Here is a 16,682-nt window from a genome sequence, read left to right as displayed (position 1 = left end):
CTCTCTCTCTCTCTCTCTCTCTCTCTGGCTCTCATGTTTGATGTGCCTGCCCCTTAAAGCTGCTATTGACTTTAATCTTAACACACACACTAGGATGATTTGTGTGTGTGTGAATAATAATGATGTTTGGGCTGTATCGGTGAAAATAAGTTCCTATTTCTGAGATGAGGGGGGGAATTGCCACCTCTCAAAACGCTGGTAAATACGGTTTGGCTTTTCTTTAATCCAAACATAAAACTGACCGGTGTTAAGAGTGGCGGAGTGATTTTGACTCTTTGTACGTGTCCACGGGCAAGCGCCATCTTCCCGATTCCTGCTTATTGTCCAAGTTATCAGCCGTGCAATGCATGCTGGTGGCGTAGCGGCAACAATAGAGGAGCCCGCTCCTCGTTTGCATAGTTAAATCCAGGATACTTTATGCAGATCAGGCGTGTCCAGTTCGACCTCCCGCCTCTCAAAAACAACTCACAGAAAGTGTAAACTGACCTTTGTCGGCCTTAAATAAAGACAAACTTAGCAACTGCGTAGCCTCTCTTTTGCATAATGAAACATTTCAGTTCACTAGTTTCATAAAATAGTCTGAAATCGGGGCGCAGTGAAGCGTTTGTCCAATCAGGTGCAGCCATCGCGGGTGTAGGAGGGTGGAGCCGGTTTTCTGTACTCTCTGAAGAGGAAGCGATAACGGCGAGCCTGCTGTCCCTCCCCGATGCCATTAGTGTGCAGATTTGAGTCGCGCATGCTCAGATTTAAACAGTTTGACATAACAGTCATACTGAAATTTGTGAATTCCATGAAATAATACTCTTGTCATTACCAACAACACAAGATGGGAGTCATTTCAAAAACGTTTCAGCCATCTGTGATTGAATGCTAACGTTAGCTCAAAACGCCATTCAACTGACAGCCTATGTTGTGTTTGATGCTAACTTGTAGCCAGCAGTGAACCAACTTGGTTAAGTAGATCCATTTTTACTGTGTTGACATTACAAAGAAGTCTCCCGTTGGCTTCCTAAATGCTAATGTTGCAAAGTGACGCATGCGCGACTCAGCTTCACTCGTCGCAGTCTCCTGACATTGGGGAGTGACACCTACCAAGCGTCCGATTCTGGGAAGCGGGCCGATCCCTGCAGTCAACAAAAAAAGCCACAGTGGACACGTACAAGTTGACCCACCGCGGCCTAAAGCCAGTCAGGCCGGCCTGTTGTGGGGCTCTCGAACTTTAAATCAACACTAAACCATTTGACAGACCCGGCCCCATTGGTTTAAAACTCGTTACAGCCCGACACAGTCGGTTTCTACGGTTTCATATGAAGTGCCTCCACTGGGCTTAGTATGGAGAGATGTGTGAATGGGTGTGTGTCTGTTGAGCTTGGGTACTTGCACACAGGTGTGCACGCGCTGACAAGCGTGCACGAAGTTAATCTCTGATGGGGGACCAAGCTACTTGGCGTAACTACTGATACTGTGTCATGGACTGAAGTCCTGAAGCGTGCCACGATTCCCGGACGCCGTCGGGATGTGTGAACTGTTTGCTGCTGACTCACTGACCAAAGTGACCAAGCGTCTTTCTCTGAACCCCCCCACCCCCACCCCCCAACCGGGCATAAGCCTTTGGCGGGCTTGTTTTTTGGGAACTTTCAATGTGTTCCAAGAGTAACAAGCACCACCCGGGTGACATAAAGGAGCGCTGCTGTCCTCATGTTGGATGGTTAAAGAGAATCTAGTGAAGTAAAGGAAAGATGTGAACGGAGCATTAAATCAAATCTAGAGCGAGTGGTTCCTGTCTGCCCAGTACCCCCCCCCCCCTTTGTTTTTCCCACGAGCAAGACTCAGATGTTAACCCCGACTTTGTACGTTCTGTGGTTGCATTTCACAGTATCATCATGTGAACGTGTCCCACAGTTTACGTCCATACGCACTGGAAGAATCTAACCAACTCTAGCACATTGTAGCTCACGTTAGTCGACTCAGATGCAATATTTTAATATTTATCTTGGTACAGGTACGGAACCGCTCTAGATTTGGTTTTACTCCGGTTTAACAGGATTGTCTTTGATTATCAAAGATGCATTGTGTGGTGGGGGGGGGGGCTTACTTTCTCTACTTTGTGAAAATGTGATATTCCAGTTTTTTGCCTAACCTTCAGGAATAAAATGTCTTGCACAAACATTCCCCCTAACCAAAATAAAGTTTGCAAACACAAAGATTTTATGAGTCACTGTCTTTATCTACATATAGATAAATATGCTCAAGGTGATTATTACACAAATACATTAGTATTCACATACATACGCATATAGATAGATAGATATGTAGAGAGAGAGAGAGCTATCTCTATCTCGATCCATCTATATATCTAGATAAATATATAGAGATCTATCTAGATCCATCTATCTAGATAAGAGATTACAGACCTATTTACAAACAATGTATAAAAAGGGCATTAGTGCTTATAAAAGCTATAATTCTGTCATCTAGTTATTGGCACACATGCAGCACACACAGTACACATGATGTATTTTTCTCAATGGTAGAACATATAAAGCGCGAACATGGAGCGCGTCAGTGTGTTTATGCACACTAGAGATGCATAAACAACGTTAGTCTTTGGTTTGGTTCGAACTAACCTTTAGAGAACCATAAACTAACGTTCCCTTAACGTTGTGTGTTAGTGTGTAGTTCCTCGTAGCAGCACTTTGTGGGTCTGCTTACAGCCACAACAGCTGCCATGGTACCAGAAGTTTAAAAATCGTGGTATTATCTTGATTAAACCGAACAATCTCTAAAGAGATTACTTTTAAGTTATATTTAAGTTATTAACAGATACTGTAAAACGTGACGTTGGTATGATTAGCATACACACCCGAGGTAACACAACGGATTGTGGGGTTTTTAAAAAGTGTCTGGTGTTGCAATTCAAATATATAAACAATATCAAACTCAAGTTCACTCTATCCGGACGGCGTGATTTATCCGGGTAGGTTTTTGGTTTCCTTTGGCGTTTTTCTTTTTTAGAACAAAAACAAACCGGAATGAAAACCAGCCAAACTGAAACTAATTTTTAAATGTAAAGGAGTTGAAAGTACAGACAATTGGTTGAAAATGTAAGAAGTAGAAGGAAAAAGTGTAAATAATTACTCCAGTAAAAGTCTAGAAACTACGTGAGGTAACGGAGTACTTGCACTTCATTACTCGTCGCCTCTGTCTGTAACTTACTAGTAAGTACTGTACTTGAGTCCAAATGTTGAGGTACTTGTACTATACTTGAGTCTTTTCATGCCCCTGTCTACTTCTACATTTCACAGAGCAATATTGTACTTTTACTCCACTACATTAATCTGACAGCTTTACTTGATACTTTGCAACCCATTGTTTTTGCACACGACACATGTAGTTTATAAAATCTGATGTTTTATAATAAATTAAACTAGCAACAACTACATACAGGTCCAGCTGAGATGATCAGACCATTAAACACACACTTTGGATCCTTTACACTTTCTAAAATGGGAGGATTTTACTTTACCTTTAATACTTGGTAGGCTACATTCTCCTGATGATACCCAAGAGTATAACTTGAGAATAGAATACCTTTATTGTCATTATACACAAGTACACGGTACTTGTGCAACGAGATTAAAGCAATCCCTTTACAGCGTTGACACAAAAAATATAAGAATATAACAGTATAAAATATCAAAAATATAAAGTCAAAGATATAAAGCGTGGTTAGTGCAGAGAAAAATAAAAGAGGGGCGGGGGGGGGGGGGGGGGGGGGGGTGCTGGCGCACAGTCCGTAGAGCAAATAAAACTGTATACATGTATAAATCAACTTGAATACACGTTGTGTAAACATAGATAAGTGTTAACACTCAATAAATAATATTGCACGGTGATGAAATGAAATGATTAAGTACTAATATTAAGTAAATAAATATTGCACAGTAATGGAAAGGTTAATGTATTAAATATTGCACTGTATGAAATGAAATTGCACAGATTCCAGTGTCCTATGAGGTATTATATAACAGTAACAGTATAACAATAATTTGCACAGTCGGACGGAAGGAAGAAGACAGTCCGGGGGGGGGGGAGGGGGGGGTGGAGGAGTGGAGTCAGTGCATATGTGAGTTCAGGGTCGTTCAACAGATCAGAGCCGGGGGGGGGGGGGGGGGGGAGCTGTCCTTCACATTTTCAATGCAGGACTTTTACTTATAACCAAGTGTTTTTACAGTGTGGTATTAGTACTTTTACTACGGTTAAGAATCTGAATACTTCTTTCACTGCTGTCTCAGAGCAACTTTTTAAAGTGAGTAAAAGGGTTAAAACGAGCTGAAGCCTGGCACCATGTGACCTGACATCAGTCCCTAAAGGCTCAAACGCTTCGTTGTCTTAGCAGCAAGAGAATCGCACAGATTTTGGCGTTTCCATCTCCAGCAGCCAGTCAGTGCCATTTAATAATCAAAGGCTCCATGTGAAAGAAGTCAAACAGCAGCAGGACCAGTTACCTGGATGTGGAGACGTTGGGATCTCCATAGGTGAGTAGCTTGATCCCTGAGCCGTCTTTCTTTTAAAAAGAGCCAATCCAGACCGTCCCCCTCCTCTGTGGCTGTCATCCATCTTTAAAATAAGCCTGGATTGTGTGTGACAAAATACCTGTGTTAGCTTCCTCAAATAAACTAGCTCATCAGCTATGACGAGCTGCAGCTGCACAGGTGATGTGTCCAGGTGCAGGTTGGTTACCTTCTGCAATCTGGAAAGCCGGTGGACCTGGTGTCTTCTGGGAGACGCAGGCCTGCGTCTCCCAGAAGACACCAGGTCCACCGACTTTCCAGATTGCAGAATGAATAGTTTATTTTGGACAACATGCTAAAAGAATAAGCAAAAAAACATAATTCCAGATACAAAAGTGGTTCATTAGGAACACAGCAAAAGCAAAAATAAGCCAAATAAATACTCTTGTCCTAACTTTATTCCATATCCGTTTTTAATTTCAAGTGTCTTCAATCTATCGTTAGTCAGTATGCAGCCAGACAACCCTGTAACAGAAAACATCAAAAAGCTAAAACCTCTTCTCATCAATCAGTTGATCAAGTTACTATTCCATTACTTTCTTAATTATTATTATCTTTTATTTAGGCCTAAGTACAAGAAAATATAGTATCCACTGAACAGGTATTTTACTGTCTGGTATTGTTTTATTGAATAAAAATCACACGTTCTTCCTTTTTAGGACAGGTTGACAATTAAAACTACTATATCTCAGTCCAGGACCAGGGTTTCTACAGGTTTCACCAAGTCCCATTTAAGACTTTTAAAGACCATTATGTATGTAGGAAATTTAACACCAATATCACAACATCAAATAAAGATTTGATGTCAGAGTCTGGAAACATCATTCTGTGTTGCAGAAGACTTAAATCTAGCGATTGAGAGTATAAACTCATTATGAAAATGTTGACTGAGGTAGTAATAAATCAAGTGCGAAGTGGGTCACTTTCTCACAGACTTCTCCAGAACCAGACCTCCTTCTGCAAGCGCACGTGTCGCCCCCTGCAGGGATTCATGCATATTTCCCCTTAAAGAGTCAAAGCTTGACACAAATACAAATACAGCCCAAACTGAGTGGTGTTTTCCCTTTAATTACAACAGGAAGAAGAGTAGGCCTACCGGGGGGAGGGGGCGTTGACATCATAATATCTATTTATATAGTCCATGGTTGACAGGAGAAACGGTAAGCAGCACTACTTTGCTTCAGACTTTCTGTTATAACTTCTGAAACCACCAAGAACCAGCATATTGCTGCTCTTCTGACTCACCGTTTCTTGTTGGCCCGGTGGGTAGAGAGCCGTAGAGCGCCGGTCGGCGGGTAGAGAGTCGGTCGGCGGGTAGAGAGCCGTAGAGAGTCGGTCGGCGGGTAGAGAGCCGTAGAGAGTCGGTCGGCGGGTAGAGAGCCGTAGAGAGTCGGTCGGTGGGTAGAGAGCCGTAGAGAGTCGGTCGGTGGGAGAGCGCCGGGTGGCGGGTAGTGAGCCGGTCGGTGGCTATTAACAGCAGAACTGGCAGCGGATAGTTAGGACTTTTGCAGCTGAAGCTAATGTTGCTAATGCTACACAACATACAGTCTATGTGTTACACACATCTGGTGCTCCACCGTAACACATAATTAAGAAATGTTAAGCACAGCATATTAACTAGCACTAATATTTGATTCGTGTCGTGGTGTCGTGTAGGGATCGGTATCTAGAGCAGGTGTGCTGCCAAAAAGTGTTCATCCGCCTAAAAACTCATTGCCGTCCGTGGGAGCGTGTTAATTAGGCCCATAACTCACTTGAAAAACTGCGTGTTACTAAATGTATTGGGCTTTAAAAACGTATGTCAACAAGGTGGGTTAAAATCTCAAAGATTTAACCCTCATTCATGAAAAGAAAGTCATTTTGAATCAGAAAAGAAAACCTGTCAAACCCACGAGAGCTGCAATCACTTTGGGGCAATTAAGTGCTGAAGTGCATTTTATTGCCCATTTAAGATGGCATTTCAACTAAAATAATTTATATAATACATATTTTAAACTAAAACGTGTTAGGCTTCAGTTTCACACATTCACATACTATGTGTGTGTGATGTTAATTAAAAGTAATTGTCAGTGAATAAATGCCAGAGAGTTCAAGGTGGACCAGCTATTCTCATTTTGTGCTCAGCTGGATTTAATGAGCTGTTCTGACAACCAGATAAAACTAATTGTTATATTCTTTACTTTTTAGGCCAGATATTTGTAGCAAATAGTTCCTTCCACACTAAGCTACTACAGGAACATGCAATGAACCAGTAGATTTTTGTTATTGCTCATCAGAGGCCTTTACACGTGTTTTAAATCCTATTTTAATGACCTGTGACTCTCCACAGAGTCACTGTCTACTGCTGTCATTTGTCTTACAGAAGGTGGGCTTGTGTGCAACATGACGTCTCCAGAGATCGCCTCTCTGTCCTGGGGCCACATGACAGTGAAGGGGTGCTCCTCCAGCTACAAGGACTGTAAGGTCTGGCCTGGAGGCAGCCGGGCCTGGGACTGGAGAGAGACCGGGACCAACGTGAGTGGAACTCAGATCTCAGTACTCAACGAAATACACATGTGCAGGACGGCGTATTGACACATGCTTAAAAAGACAACAGGACCTGGCACGTGCTCACACATTGTCTTGCCCTTTCCCAGCATACCCCGGGAGTACAACCTGCAGACCTGGAGGAGGTGCTGAAGAAGGGAATCGACTTGCTGGTCATCGGCAGAGGCATGAGCGAAGCTCTGCAGGTAGAACCAACCTACACAATGTCCAATCTATTCATTTAAAAAGCAAGACGAATCATCAGTTTAGCTTCACTACAGTGGTGCTCATAGGTTTGTGAACCGATGTTAAAGTTGACTAAAAAGACGAATAAAAAAAAAGAATCCGTCTTTTGGAAATTGATCTTAATGCCTTAATTAAACAAAATAGGAGTAAATATATAAATGTTCTACCTTAAAACACAGGGGGCATAAGTATACATACCCTATGTTAAATTCCCATAGAGGCACATTTTTATTATTACAGGCCAGTTATTACATGGATCAGGATACAAGCATCCTGATTAAGTTCCCTTGGCCTTTGGAAATAAAATACCACCCCATCATCACATAGCCTTCACCATGCCAATCTCTAGGTATGGTGAAGGGTATGTGATGATGTTGTTGGGTGGGGGGGTACTTTAATTCGAAAGGCCAAGGGAACTTTATCAGGATGCATAGTATCATCCATGAAATAACTGGTCTTTAAAAATAAAAAAAAACCACCTGCCTCTATGGGAATTTAACATGGGGGGGGGGGGGGGGAGTGGGTATACTTAGTGCACTGTATTTTAACATAGGGGGGTGTATACTTATGCCCCTGTATTTTAACATAGGGGGTGTACCTTATGCCCTGTATTTAACATAGGGGGTGTATTTATGCCCCTGTATTTTAACATAGGGGGGGTGATCCTTATGCCCCCTGTTTTTAAAATAGGGGGGGTGTATCCTTTGCCCTGGATTTTAACTAGGGGGGTGTATACTTATGCCCTGTATTTTAACATAGGGGGGTGTATCCTATGCCCTGCTTATTTTAACATAGGGGGGTGTATCCTTATGCCCCTGTATTTTAACATAGGGGGGTGTATCCTTATGCCCCGTATTTACAAGGGGGGTGTATCTTATGCCCGTATTTTAACATAGGGGGGTGTATCTTATGCCCTGTATTTTAACATAGGGGGGGGTACTTATGCCCTGTATTTTAACATAGGGGGGTGTATCCTTATGCCCCTGTATTTTAACATAGGGGGGTGTATACTTATGCCCCTGTATTTTAACATAGGGGGGTGACTTATGCCCCTGTATTTTACATAGGGGTGTATCCTTATGCCCCCTGTATTTTAACATAGGGGGGGTGTATCCTTATGCCCCTGTATTTTAACATAGGGGGGTGTATCCTTATGCCCCTGTATTAACATGGGGGTGTATACTCATGCCCCCTGTATTTTAAAGAACATTAATTTATTTACAATATATTATTAATTCACAAAGAAAATTGGTGTCCTTAAAAGTTGGATTGTATTTCCCTTTTTAAAAATATAAATTAAGATCAATTTCAAATTTAATTTCCTTTTTTTTTTACGTTAACTTATGAGCAGCACTGTAAGTGAGAAGTCTCATGGAGTTAGGTCAGTTAGTAGCAGTGCAGTTTGATGGTTGTTTATTGTCCACTTCCACAATCATCCACCAGTTTTGGGAAGTTCCTTTTGAATATGAATAACCTTCTACATTACAATGGAGGTGTTCAGGCCCAGTGTTGAGAGTAGATCATCCATGTAGAGCCTACGCGTCCCCTTAGACACCCAGGGGACAGACAACTAAAATCAAGTCTGGCTGGAACTTTGTAAATAACATATTTTTCTTTCTTTGCGGCCATCTCTTCCCTCAGGTTCCCTCCTCCACTCTGGACTTTGTGATGCAGAAAGGTGTCGACGTCAGAGTCTTGCAGACGGAGAAGGCCGTTGCTGAATACAACAAACTGGCCGGCCAGGGCGCCAAGGTGGGGGGGGTCTTCCACTCCACCTGTTGATTACGTAACCGCTGCACCGACGGAGATGACACACGCAGGATATAGTGTAGTGCTGCTATCTGGACCCGCCGCCGTACCCGGGCGTAGAGACAGTCGGGATTGGTTTAAAGGAATAAAAACAACCCAGAGCGTTTGTCCCACTGCAGAAATATTAACTCGTGCGGCCAGATGCTCTGGCAATGCGAGACCAGGGTAAGATTAAATCGTCTTAATGTCCAGTTTATTATTGTACAATTTCAAATGTTATTTTAGATAACCTAAGATAATGGGAAATTTCACCGCTATTGCAATGACCACTTTTCAACTGTCGCCTGAACGAGTGATCATGTGGTGTAGTTGGTAAAAGCTGATGAATATGTATCGTTCAGTACATGTGTCTTTGCTTGTTTGCCGCACTAAATAAATCTAGAAAATAAATCATCTCCTTCACATGGGTTTATCTTTCAGAAACAATTGTAAAGTACAAAAATATTCCCCATACGAAATGACACCATGAGTGGAAAATACTCTTGTGCATCCTCCCACTTAACCATGAATTATTATTTTTGTCCAAAATCTAAAACTGAATGTGTTTCTGAAGAGAAAAGAAAGCAATGTCATCTTTTCTGCACAGCTTAGAGGGTCTCGCATCTGAAAGCTGTGAAGAGTAACAGCTGTCGCTACACGATCCGTCCTGCCTGCACGATCCGTCCTGCGCGTGTGCAGATGATAATCATAACGTACGAGGATTTACCAGGAACTTACGGCACTGCACGATCTGTTCCACAGTAGGGGTTTAGCTGTTAGCCTCCACCGGAAAGCTAACGACGTTAGTTTACAGCTAATTCGGCTAACCGTTAGCTGAGTCACCATGTAAAAGACCCTCAAATATAATATAAATATATTAATTAGTTGTAGCCTCCACCGAGAAGCTGACGCTAGTTTAGCTAACAGCTATTTCGGCTAGCTGACAGCTTGATTCAGCCTAAAATATCGTTACTCAAACTTAACCGTGGGAAAAGCAGCTACAGCTAAATTAAGACTTTACAGTTATAATAAAGAAGTATTGAGTGATTGTGTTTTAAGTAAACACATAAGTAAAGTAGAACTGACGTAACAGCACTTATATATTTAAACGGTTATTTTAACTTTTGAGGGTCTTTTACACGCTGTCTCAGCTAGTGGTTAGCCAAATTAGCTGTTAGCTAAACTAACGTTAGCTTTCCAGTGGAGGCGAACAGACTTTCTTTAACTGTCTGTAGGAACAGATCGTGCAGTGTCGTAAATCCGCGATCATCATGACATCATCTGAGCATGCGCGAACATATTGCACGTGCGCAGAACAGATCGTGCAGGCAGGACGGATCGTGCACAGACAACAGCCTTGTTTGGGTGTCCTTTGTGATGAGCGGTTAGCGGCGGGCAGGTTTGGGCATGATGTAGACTTTGACGGGCTTGCTGAACGGAATGGTTCCCTCTACGGCGGCCTCTGGTGGCGGGAGGCTGTCGATGCTATCGCTCCATCCCACCTTGGATGCCGAAGGAGAGGAGAGGGAGGTTGAGGAGGAGCTGTAGGCCAGCAGGAGGCGCACCTCGATTTGAGACGGCTCTGAGAAAGAGGGGGAAGACAGAGAGGGTAGAAACGGAGTCAAGGAAACGATACACTCCTTCGAGATGAGCTGCGCCTCGCCTGTAAAGTGGACGAGAGCAGGCAGCAGCAGCAGCCGGGGGGGGGGGGGGGGGACGACAAAAAGCCGCTGTCAAGTCAGACGGCCCCCAGCTGTTTCCAGCCACCTTCAGGCTGAACAGGAAATCACAGAAACACATCGTGTGAAGTGTGATTTAATAAAATGTTGTCAGACCCATATATCTGCTTGTACAGTCTCCAGTTGTTTTTATTATGACAGAGTAGCTCTTCATCACGTGATCTGTCGCTGATGTTAACAATCAAAAGGCTGTAGATGATCCGTAATCGGAACGGATTTAGTCTCTCCGACTTCTAAACGTCATGAGTCAATCCTGAGCCAGGCCATGGTGCCCTGGGACAGCAACTGCGGCACCTGACTATCTTTATCTCATGTGCAAGTCGGACACAATCTAACCGGCATGCACTGGGCGACGATCGCCGGTGATCGGTTCTGAGCAGACCTGGCTCCTCAAAGTCAATCTAAATACACGGATGATAAAGGGAGTTTAACAATTTGGGGTGTGTCTCTCTCGCTTACTGGCAAATTTTGTACGTATCAATTAATTTCGCTAAACCATTTTCAACTGTAGTCCTAGTTACTTGCATGTCTTTATGGTCTTTATGGAGGACATGCAAACTCCGGGGGGGGGGCCTTGACCAACTGCCACTTTGCTTGTTTGAAAGCCGTGATGTCTCTCTCTCTCTCATGGGTGGGCCAAATTCTCTGGGCGGGCAAAGCCGAGAAAGGGGAGGTAACCTTGCCCCTTATGACCTCATAAGGAGTAAGATTCCAGCTTGGCCCATCTGAGCTTTCATTTTCTCAAAGGCAGAGCAGGATACCCAGGGCTCGGTTTACACCATTTCTAGCCACTGGGGGACCATAGGCAGGCTGGGACAACTCATTAATGTTAGAAAACCTCAAAGTGACATTTTCATGTCATGGGACCTTTAAAACATGTTTCCGATTAGAGAACATAGCAAGCAGACACACGCTAAAACACAGCAGTGCAATAACAAAAAGGGAAGTTCTTTAAAAGCTGTACATTTTGTGCAGAATTTGGATTGGATCAGTGGTTGTGCATCGACGTAGCCAAATCTCTGACTCTTGAATGAGTTTAACAGCAGATGGAGATGGAGAACATCTGAAAACGTCACTAAAACAGAACCATAATGTGTGTGCATTATACTGACCTGTCCATGCCGTGTGTGAGAGGTAAACCTGTGTGATGAGTCTGTGCCTGTCAGGTCCAGGCTTTCTGAAGTCTGAAGGTTTAGGATGGATGACATGACTCTGGCCGTCTGGATACAGAACCTGCAGAAAGACCGGGAATCACTTAGTGTTCATATCCAGAGCCAATGAGCGAGCAGTCCAGGGTTTTAGTTTAAGGACGACAATAAAAGGTGTAATGTGGCTGTTACAACGAACTCTCTCACTCTCACGCCGCCTGACAAGTCGGATCGCAAGGTACATGATTGCCCTTGTTGACTAATCTTTCTATTACTACCTTGTTTAATTGATTAGTTGTTTGGTCTATAATAGGTCAGAAAATGGTGATAAATGTGGATCAGTGTTTCCCAAAGCCCAAGAGGACGTCCCCCTCACATCTTGTTTTCTTCATAATTTAAATATATTCAACTTACTGTCACAAAGGAGAGAAGAAACTAGAAAATATTCCCATCTAAGCAGCCGGGAATCAGTGTAGGCAGCACTGACTGGTTTCATTTTTCTCTCTACTGACAGACCTTCAAACAGAGCTACGTGTTGGAATCGACCAGATGTATTATCCTTCACGAGTTCAGAAAGTCTCCGTTTATTGTTAAAGTGTTGAAGTACAAGACTACATCGTTAGAAAGACTACACACTTCGAAGTCGCATGGATGAGGTCTCGCTGAAGCTACGATGTCTGTGTGTTTCGTACCGGGGATGTAACGTTCTACAATAAGCAGAGGATCTTGCTTGTTCTGTTGCTTAATTATTTTAAAGGTGCTCTAAGTGTCACATCGATTATAATTGCTTATAATATAATTTGTTTTGGTCTACGTCGGATTGCTGAAGGATTCGGACCAAAACCTTAAAAAGCTTGTGTGTCGCCAAAAAAATAAATAGTAAAGTAAAAATTTCTGAAAAATCTACTTGATCTACTTTTTTAATCCCTTTTCTGACATAGTATACTTTGACTTTTTTGTTATTTCTTCCGACATACTTCACTATAACTTTTTTCATCACTATACCATGACTTTTTAATCACTATTTTGGCATGCTAAACTTTAGCACTTCCTTCAACATACTATACTATTTTTTAATCACTATTTTTGAAACGCTATACTATGACTTTTTATTAATGTTTTTCTTTTTTTCCTCGATATATATTGTACTTTGATTTTTTCTTTTAACATACTATACTTACGTTAGTGTTTTACACCAAACTGACCTGTACTTTGACAGAGTTCTGCGGGTCCTGAACGTGCTCCAGCGTTGCGTCGATGTCTAGCGCCACCACCAGGCCGGTCGTGAACCGCAGCGGGTTGTCGGACTCCCCGGTCGGCTCGATGATGGTGGCTGTCGCCCGATGGATCTGTCAACCAGCAGGGAAACAAAAACAGTACTAGGTTGATCAAACTGTACATTACTAATAGAAGAAGAAAGAAAATAAGGTCCTGAGTGCTCAGAAGTTAAAACTAGTATCAGTATAATAAAGACATGCTCATCAGATATGAACCAGTAAAAACACTCAGATCCACAGGCAGCGGCCTCTGAACCATCCCAGGGGAGGCTGCTTTATACTATATGAACCTGAGAGGCTTCCACCTGGTATCTCACATCCCAATGTTATTGGACAAAAGCGTACAATAATTACTTGGTGCAATAACTCATCAGCTACATGTGCACAATTGGTTATTTATTCACTGCTGCTACTTAATATTTGTACTGTATTTAAGTTGCACTATATTTTGTCGCTGCACTACAACAGAATTTGTACAATCCATTTGAAACAATCTTTTTAACCTAATCTTACTCGACTTCTACTTTACATTTTCATTATTTCTTACTAAAGCTATGTTACTTTATACACTTATTGACTCTTTCTTACTCTTATTTTGTCTTGAATTTGACTGAGCAACTGCAACTAAATAATTTCCTCGAGGGGATCAATAAAGTATTCAGATTTTACTTGGTTTGTTGTTGCTCTATGTTATGCTTTGGTTGGTGTATGTGTGTGTTTATGTGTGTGTGTGTGTGCGCTACATTTTGTTTATATTTTACTCTGTGTAATCGCACAAGTTCTCTTGTCGCTTTTGTACGAACCACATTGTGTTACATTGGTTTGTATGAAATGTGCTATAGACCTAAAGTTTAATTGATTGACTGATTGATTGATGAAAGTGCATTTTTAGACGGGAATACAAAAGATAAAGAAAGGTCCTAGGCACTCTTCTCGCAATAAGTTAAAAAGCTTTAACTTAGATGACTATTTCATATTGAATTTATTAGTACATTAAAAATAGAGCTGGGGAACAACCCATGCGTAGCGGCACAAACAGCCTTCTGAAGGCTTTTTAACTTTTTGCAAGAAGATTGCGGAGGACTGGTCTTTTTTTTGTAACATCACTGCTGTTGATTACTAAAACTTATTTTAACAGATTTGTGCGTAGGAAGTCCTTCATCATACCTGCTCAGGCAGTCTGAGCTGCAGCAGGCCGCTCAGTCTCAGAGTGGCCAGCAGGATCTTCACCATCTCCGCCGGTTTACAGGACGACAGCCGGGGCATCAGCTCCAAAAGCTTATCCACAAAACTGTCCTGCAGGTGGGGCAGCTCTGCTGCAAACAGCCTGAGGGATGCAGAAAATATGGAATGAAGAGACAGTGAGAGGTAGGGATGGGAATCGTATTGTAATTTATACCTGTACCAGGACGTTGATACTGGTTCCTGTTTGTTGCACTATTATATTATATTGACTTTCTATTATATGCATAATTGCACATTTTTAACTCAAATTTTGCTGCTCTTATTTTCTTCATTGTATGTGCCTTCTTATTTTTACTTTTTATATTGTTTACTTGAATGTTATGTTTGTCTGTGGACCTAATTGGTAAAATATGTCTTGTCTCCACCGTGGGATAGAGGGAAACGTTATTACGATCTCTTTGTATGTTTTGACATGTGAAGAAATTGACAATAAAGCAGACTTTGAACAATACTTTTCCATAAATACCAATTCCATAAAATCCATTTTAATAAAAAGATTCTAATATTGCCTTTTGTTTCTAAATCTTGTTGCCTTTTAATATCTTATGCAAAGCACTTTGAAGTTCCTTGTTATTGAAAGGAGCTTTGGCAACCACACTTTACAATGCCTTTATTTGACGCCACTTTCAGTCTACCTTCTGCTTGTTGTCTATTGTTTGCCTGTTTTTTCTTGTCTGTTTACTTGTTTGTTTGTTTTTGCTTTTATTGTACAAAATGCTGCTGTATCAAAGGAATTTCCTAGCAATATTTCATCTATTCAAATTAACTTGCCCTGCCAGGATTGACCGGACAAGCTGTGGTTATGTGTTAAAGCCGGGGCCGTTTCAACTCTCAAATTTAAGCAGAAATATTTAAACAGACCCACGCAGATGAAGACGCTCACCTCTGAAAAGACTCAATGCCCTGCAAAAACTTCTCGCAGCTGCTGATGAGAGGATCCAACCTGAAGAGAAATGACAAACATCAGCATACAGATATTGTCCACATTAAGTCTGAAATGTTTATTTTTGTGTGTGTGTGTGTGTGTGTGTGTGTGTGTGTGTGTGTGTGTGTGTGTGTGTGTGTGTGTGTGTGTGTGTGTGTGTGTGTGTGTGTGTGTGTGTGTGTGTGTGTGTGTGTGTGTGTGTGTGTGTGTGTACTGACCCTTGCCTGGTGCGAGCAGTCAGGATGAGCTGCAGAGCTTTGGCCTGCAAGCGAACATGATGTATAGTGGCTACCTGTCTGCTTTCCAAACCGCTGTACAGAAACTCCAGCTTGTAGGTTTTTTAATGATACGGCGACCTCCAAGATCTACACACACACAGCCACACACATTTAGGCAGGTTCGGTCTTGATAATCAACGTGTGTGTAAGTGAGTGTGTGCTGACCTGTTGAGCCGCTGCTGTGGCCGTGACGTTTTGTTTGAGGCACAGAGGGACAGCCATGTTCCACAGCTTCTCCTGCAGAGCCTGAGGAAACAAGGCACTTTAAAACAGAGCCCGACCGATTTATTGGCGGACCGATATTAGCCATTTTCCAATGTATCAGTAGGTTATGAGCGTTGGTGTTGCATAGTCTGTCCACCAGAGGACGCTCTACAACGTCCCCGTTAGTGATGGCGTTGCATAGTCTGTCCACCAGAGGACGCTCTACAACGTCCCTGTTAGTGATGGCGTTGCATAGTCTGTCCACCAGAGGACACTCTACAACGTCCCTGTTAGTGATGGCGTTGCATAGTCTGTCCACCAGAGGACGCTCTACAACGTCCCTGTTAGTGATGGCGTTGCATAGTCTGTCCACCAGGGGACACTCTACAACGTCCCTGTTAGTGATGGCGTTGCACAGTCTGTCCACCAGAGGACGCTCTACAACGTCCCTGTTAGTGATGGCGTTGCATAGTCTGTCCACCAGAGGACGCTCTACAACGTCCCTGTTAGTGATGGCGTTGCATAGTCTGTCCACCAGAGGACGCTCTACAACGTCACTGTTGGACACACTGATTTTTTTTTTTGTTAATGTGTTTTTGTTCAAAGGACTTAAAATTTCATATCTTAAGTTTGTATTTTTATATTTTAATATATTAAAGTAACAACTAGTTTTTAAACATGTATTTTACTTTAATATATTTTGATGTTCCTCTGTTCTGTTGTGACAATAAA

At 42.4% G+C, this 16,682-nt stretch overlaps 2 protein-coding genes across 3 annotated transcripts in view; one reads left to right on the top strand and one right to left on the bottom strand.

Annotated features, from left to right (window-relative positions):
* Positions 1-5,590: 5,590 nt before the first annotated feature.
* On the top strand, positions 5,591-9,163 carry aamdc (adipogenesis associated, Mth938 domain containing). 2 transcript variants are annotated; one of them, XM_032510669.1, is made up of 4 exons: positions 5,591-5,734; positions 6,937-7,088; positions 7,211-7,306; positions 8,988-9,163. In XM_032510669.1, exons 1-4 carry the CDS (start codon positions 5,716-5,718, stop codon positions 9,126-9,128), a joined length of 408 nt encoding a protein of 135 aa, XP_032366560.1. In that variant the 5' UTR covers positions 5,591-5,715; the 3' UTR covers positions 9,129-9,163. The 2 variants fall into 2 exon arrangements, with proteins under 2 accessions (XP_032366560.1, XP_032366559.1); XM_032510668.1 differs by having other exon boundaries at positions 5,673-5,734; positions 6,904-7,088.
* Positions 9,164-9,543: 380 nt separating this feature from the next.
* Positions 9,544-16,682, bottom strand: part of ints4 (integrator complex subunit 4) — a 19,215-nt gene continuing 12,076 nt past the window's right edge. The window contains exons 18-24 of the mRNA XM_032510670.1: positions 15,902-15,992; positions 15,687-15,807; positions 15,427-15,486; positions 14,466-14,625; positions 13,227-13,370; positions 11,986-12,106; positions 9,544-10,716 (exon numbers count right to left, since the gene is read on the bottom strand). Coding sequence (XP_032366561.1) covers positions 10,520-10,716; positions 11,986-12,106; positions 13,227-13,370; positions 14,466-14,625; positions 15,427-15,486; positions 15,687-15,807; positions 15,902-15,992 — 894 coding nt within the window. The 3' untranslated portion in view covers positions 9,544-10,519. The remainder of the gene's footprint in view (positions 10,717-11,985; positions 12,107-13,226; positions 13,371-14,465; positions 14,626-15,426; positions 15,487-15,686; positions 15,808-15,901; positions 15,993-16,682) is intronic.

Source organism: Etheostoma spectabile, unplaced genomic scaffold, assembly GCF_008692095.1.
Source record: "Etheostoma spectabile isolate EspeVRDwgs_2016 unplaced genomic scaffold, UIUC_Espe_1.0 scaffold172, whole genome shotgun sequence".
NCBI classification, from domain to species: Eukaryota; Metazoa; Chordata; class Actinopteri; order Perciformes; family Percidae; genus Etheostoma; species Etheostoma spectabile.
This window is presented reverse-complemented; position numbering and strand designations above follow the sequence as displayed.

Bases quoted from the DNA above. Each gene is read 5' to 3' on its own strand.
- aamdc (XM_032510668.1), top strand. The intron at 7,089-7,210 runs GTGAGTGGAACT...GCCCTTTCCCAG, and splicing joins GGAGAGAGACCGGGACCAAC to CATACCCCGGGAGTACAACC. The intron at 7,307-8,987 runs GTAGAACCAACC...CTCTTCCCTCAG, and splicing joins GCATGAGCGAAGCTCTGCAG to GTTCCCTCCTCCACTCTGGA.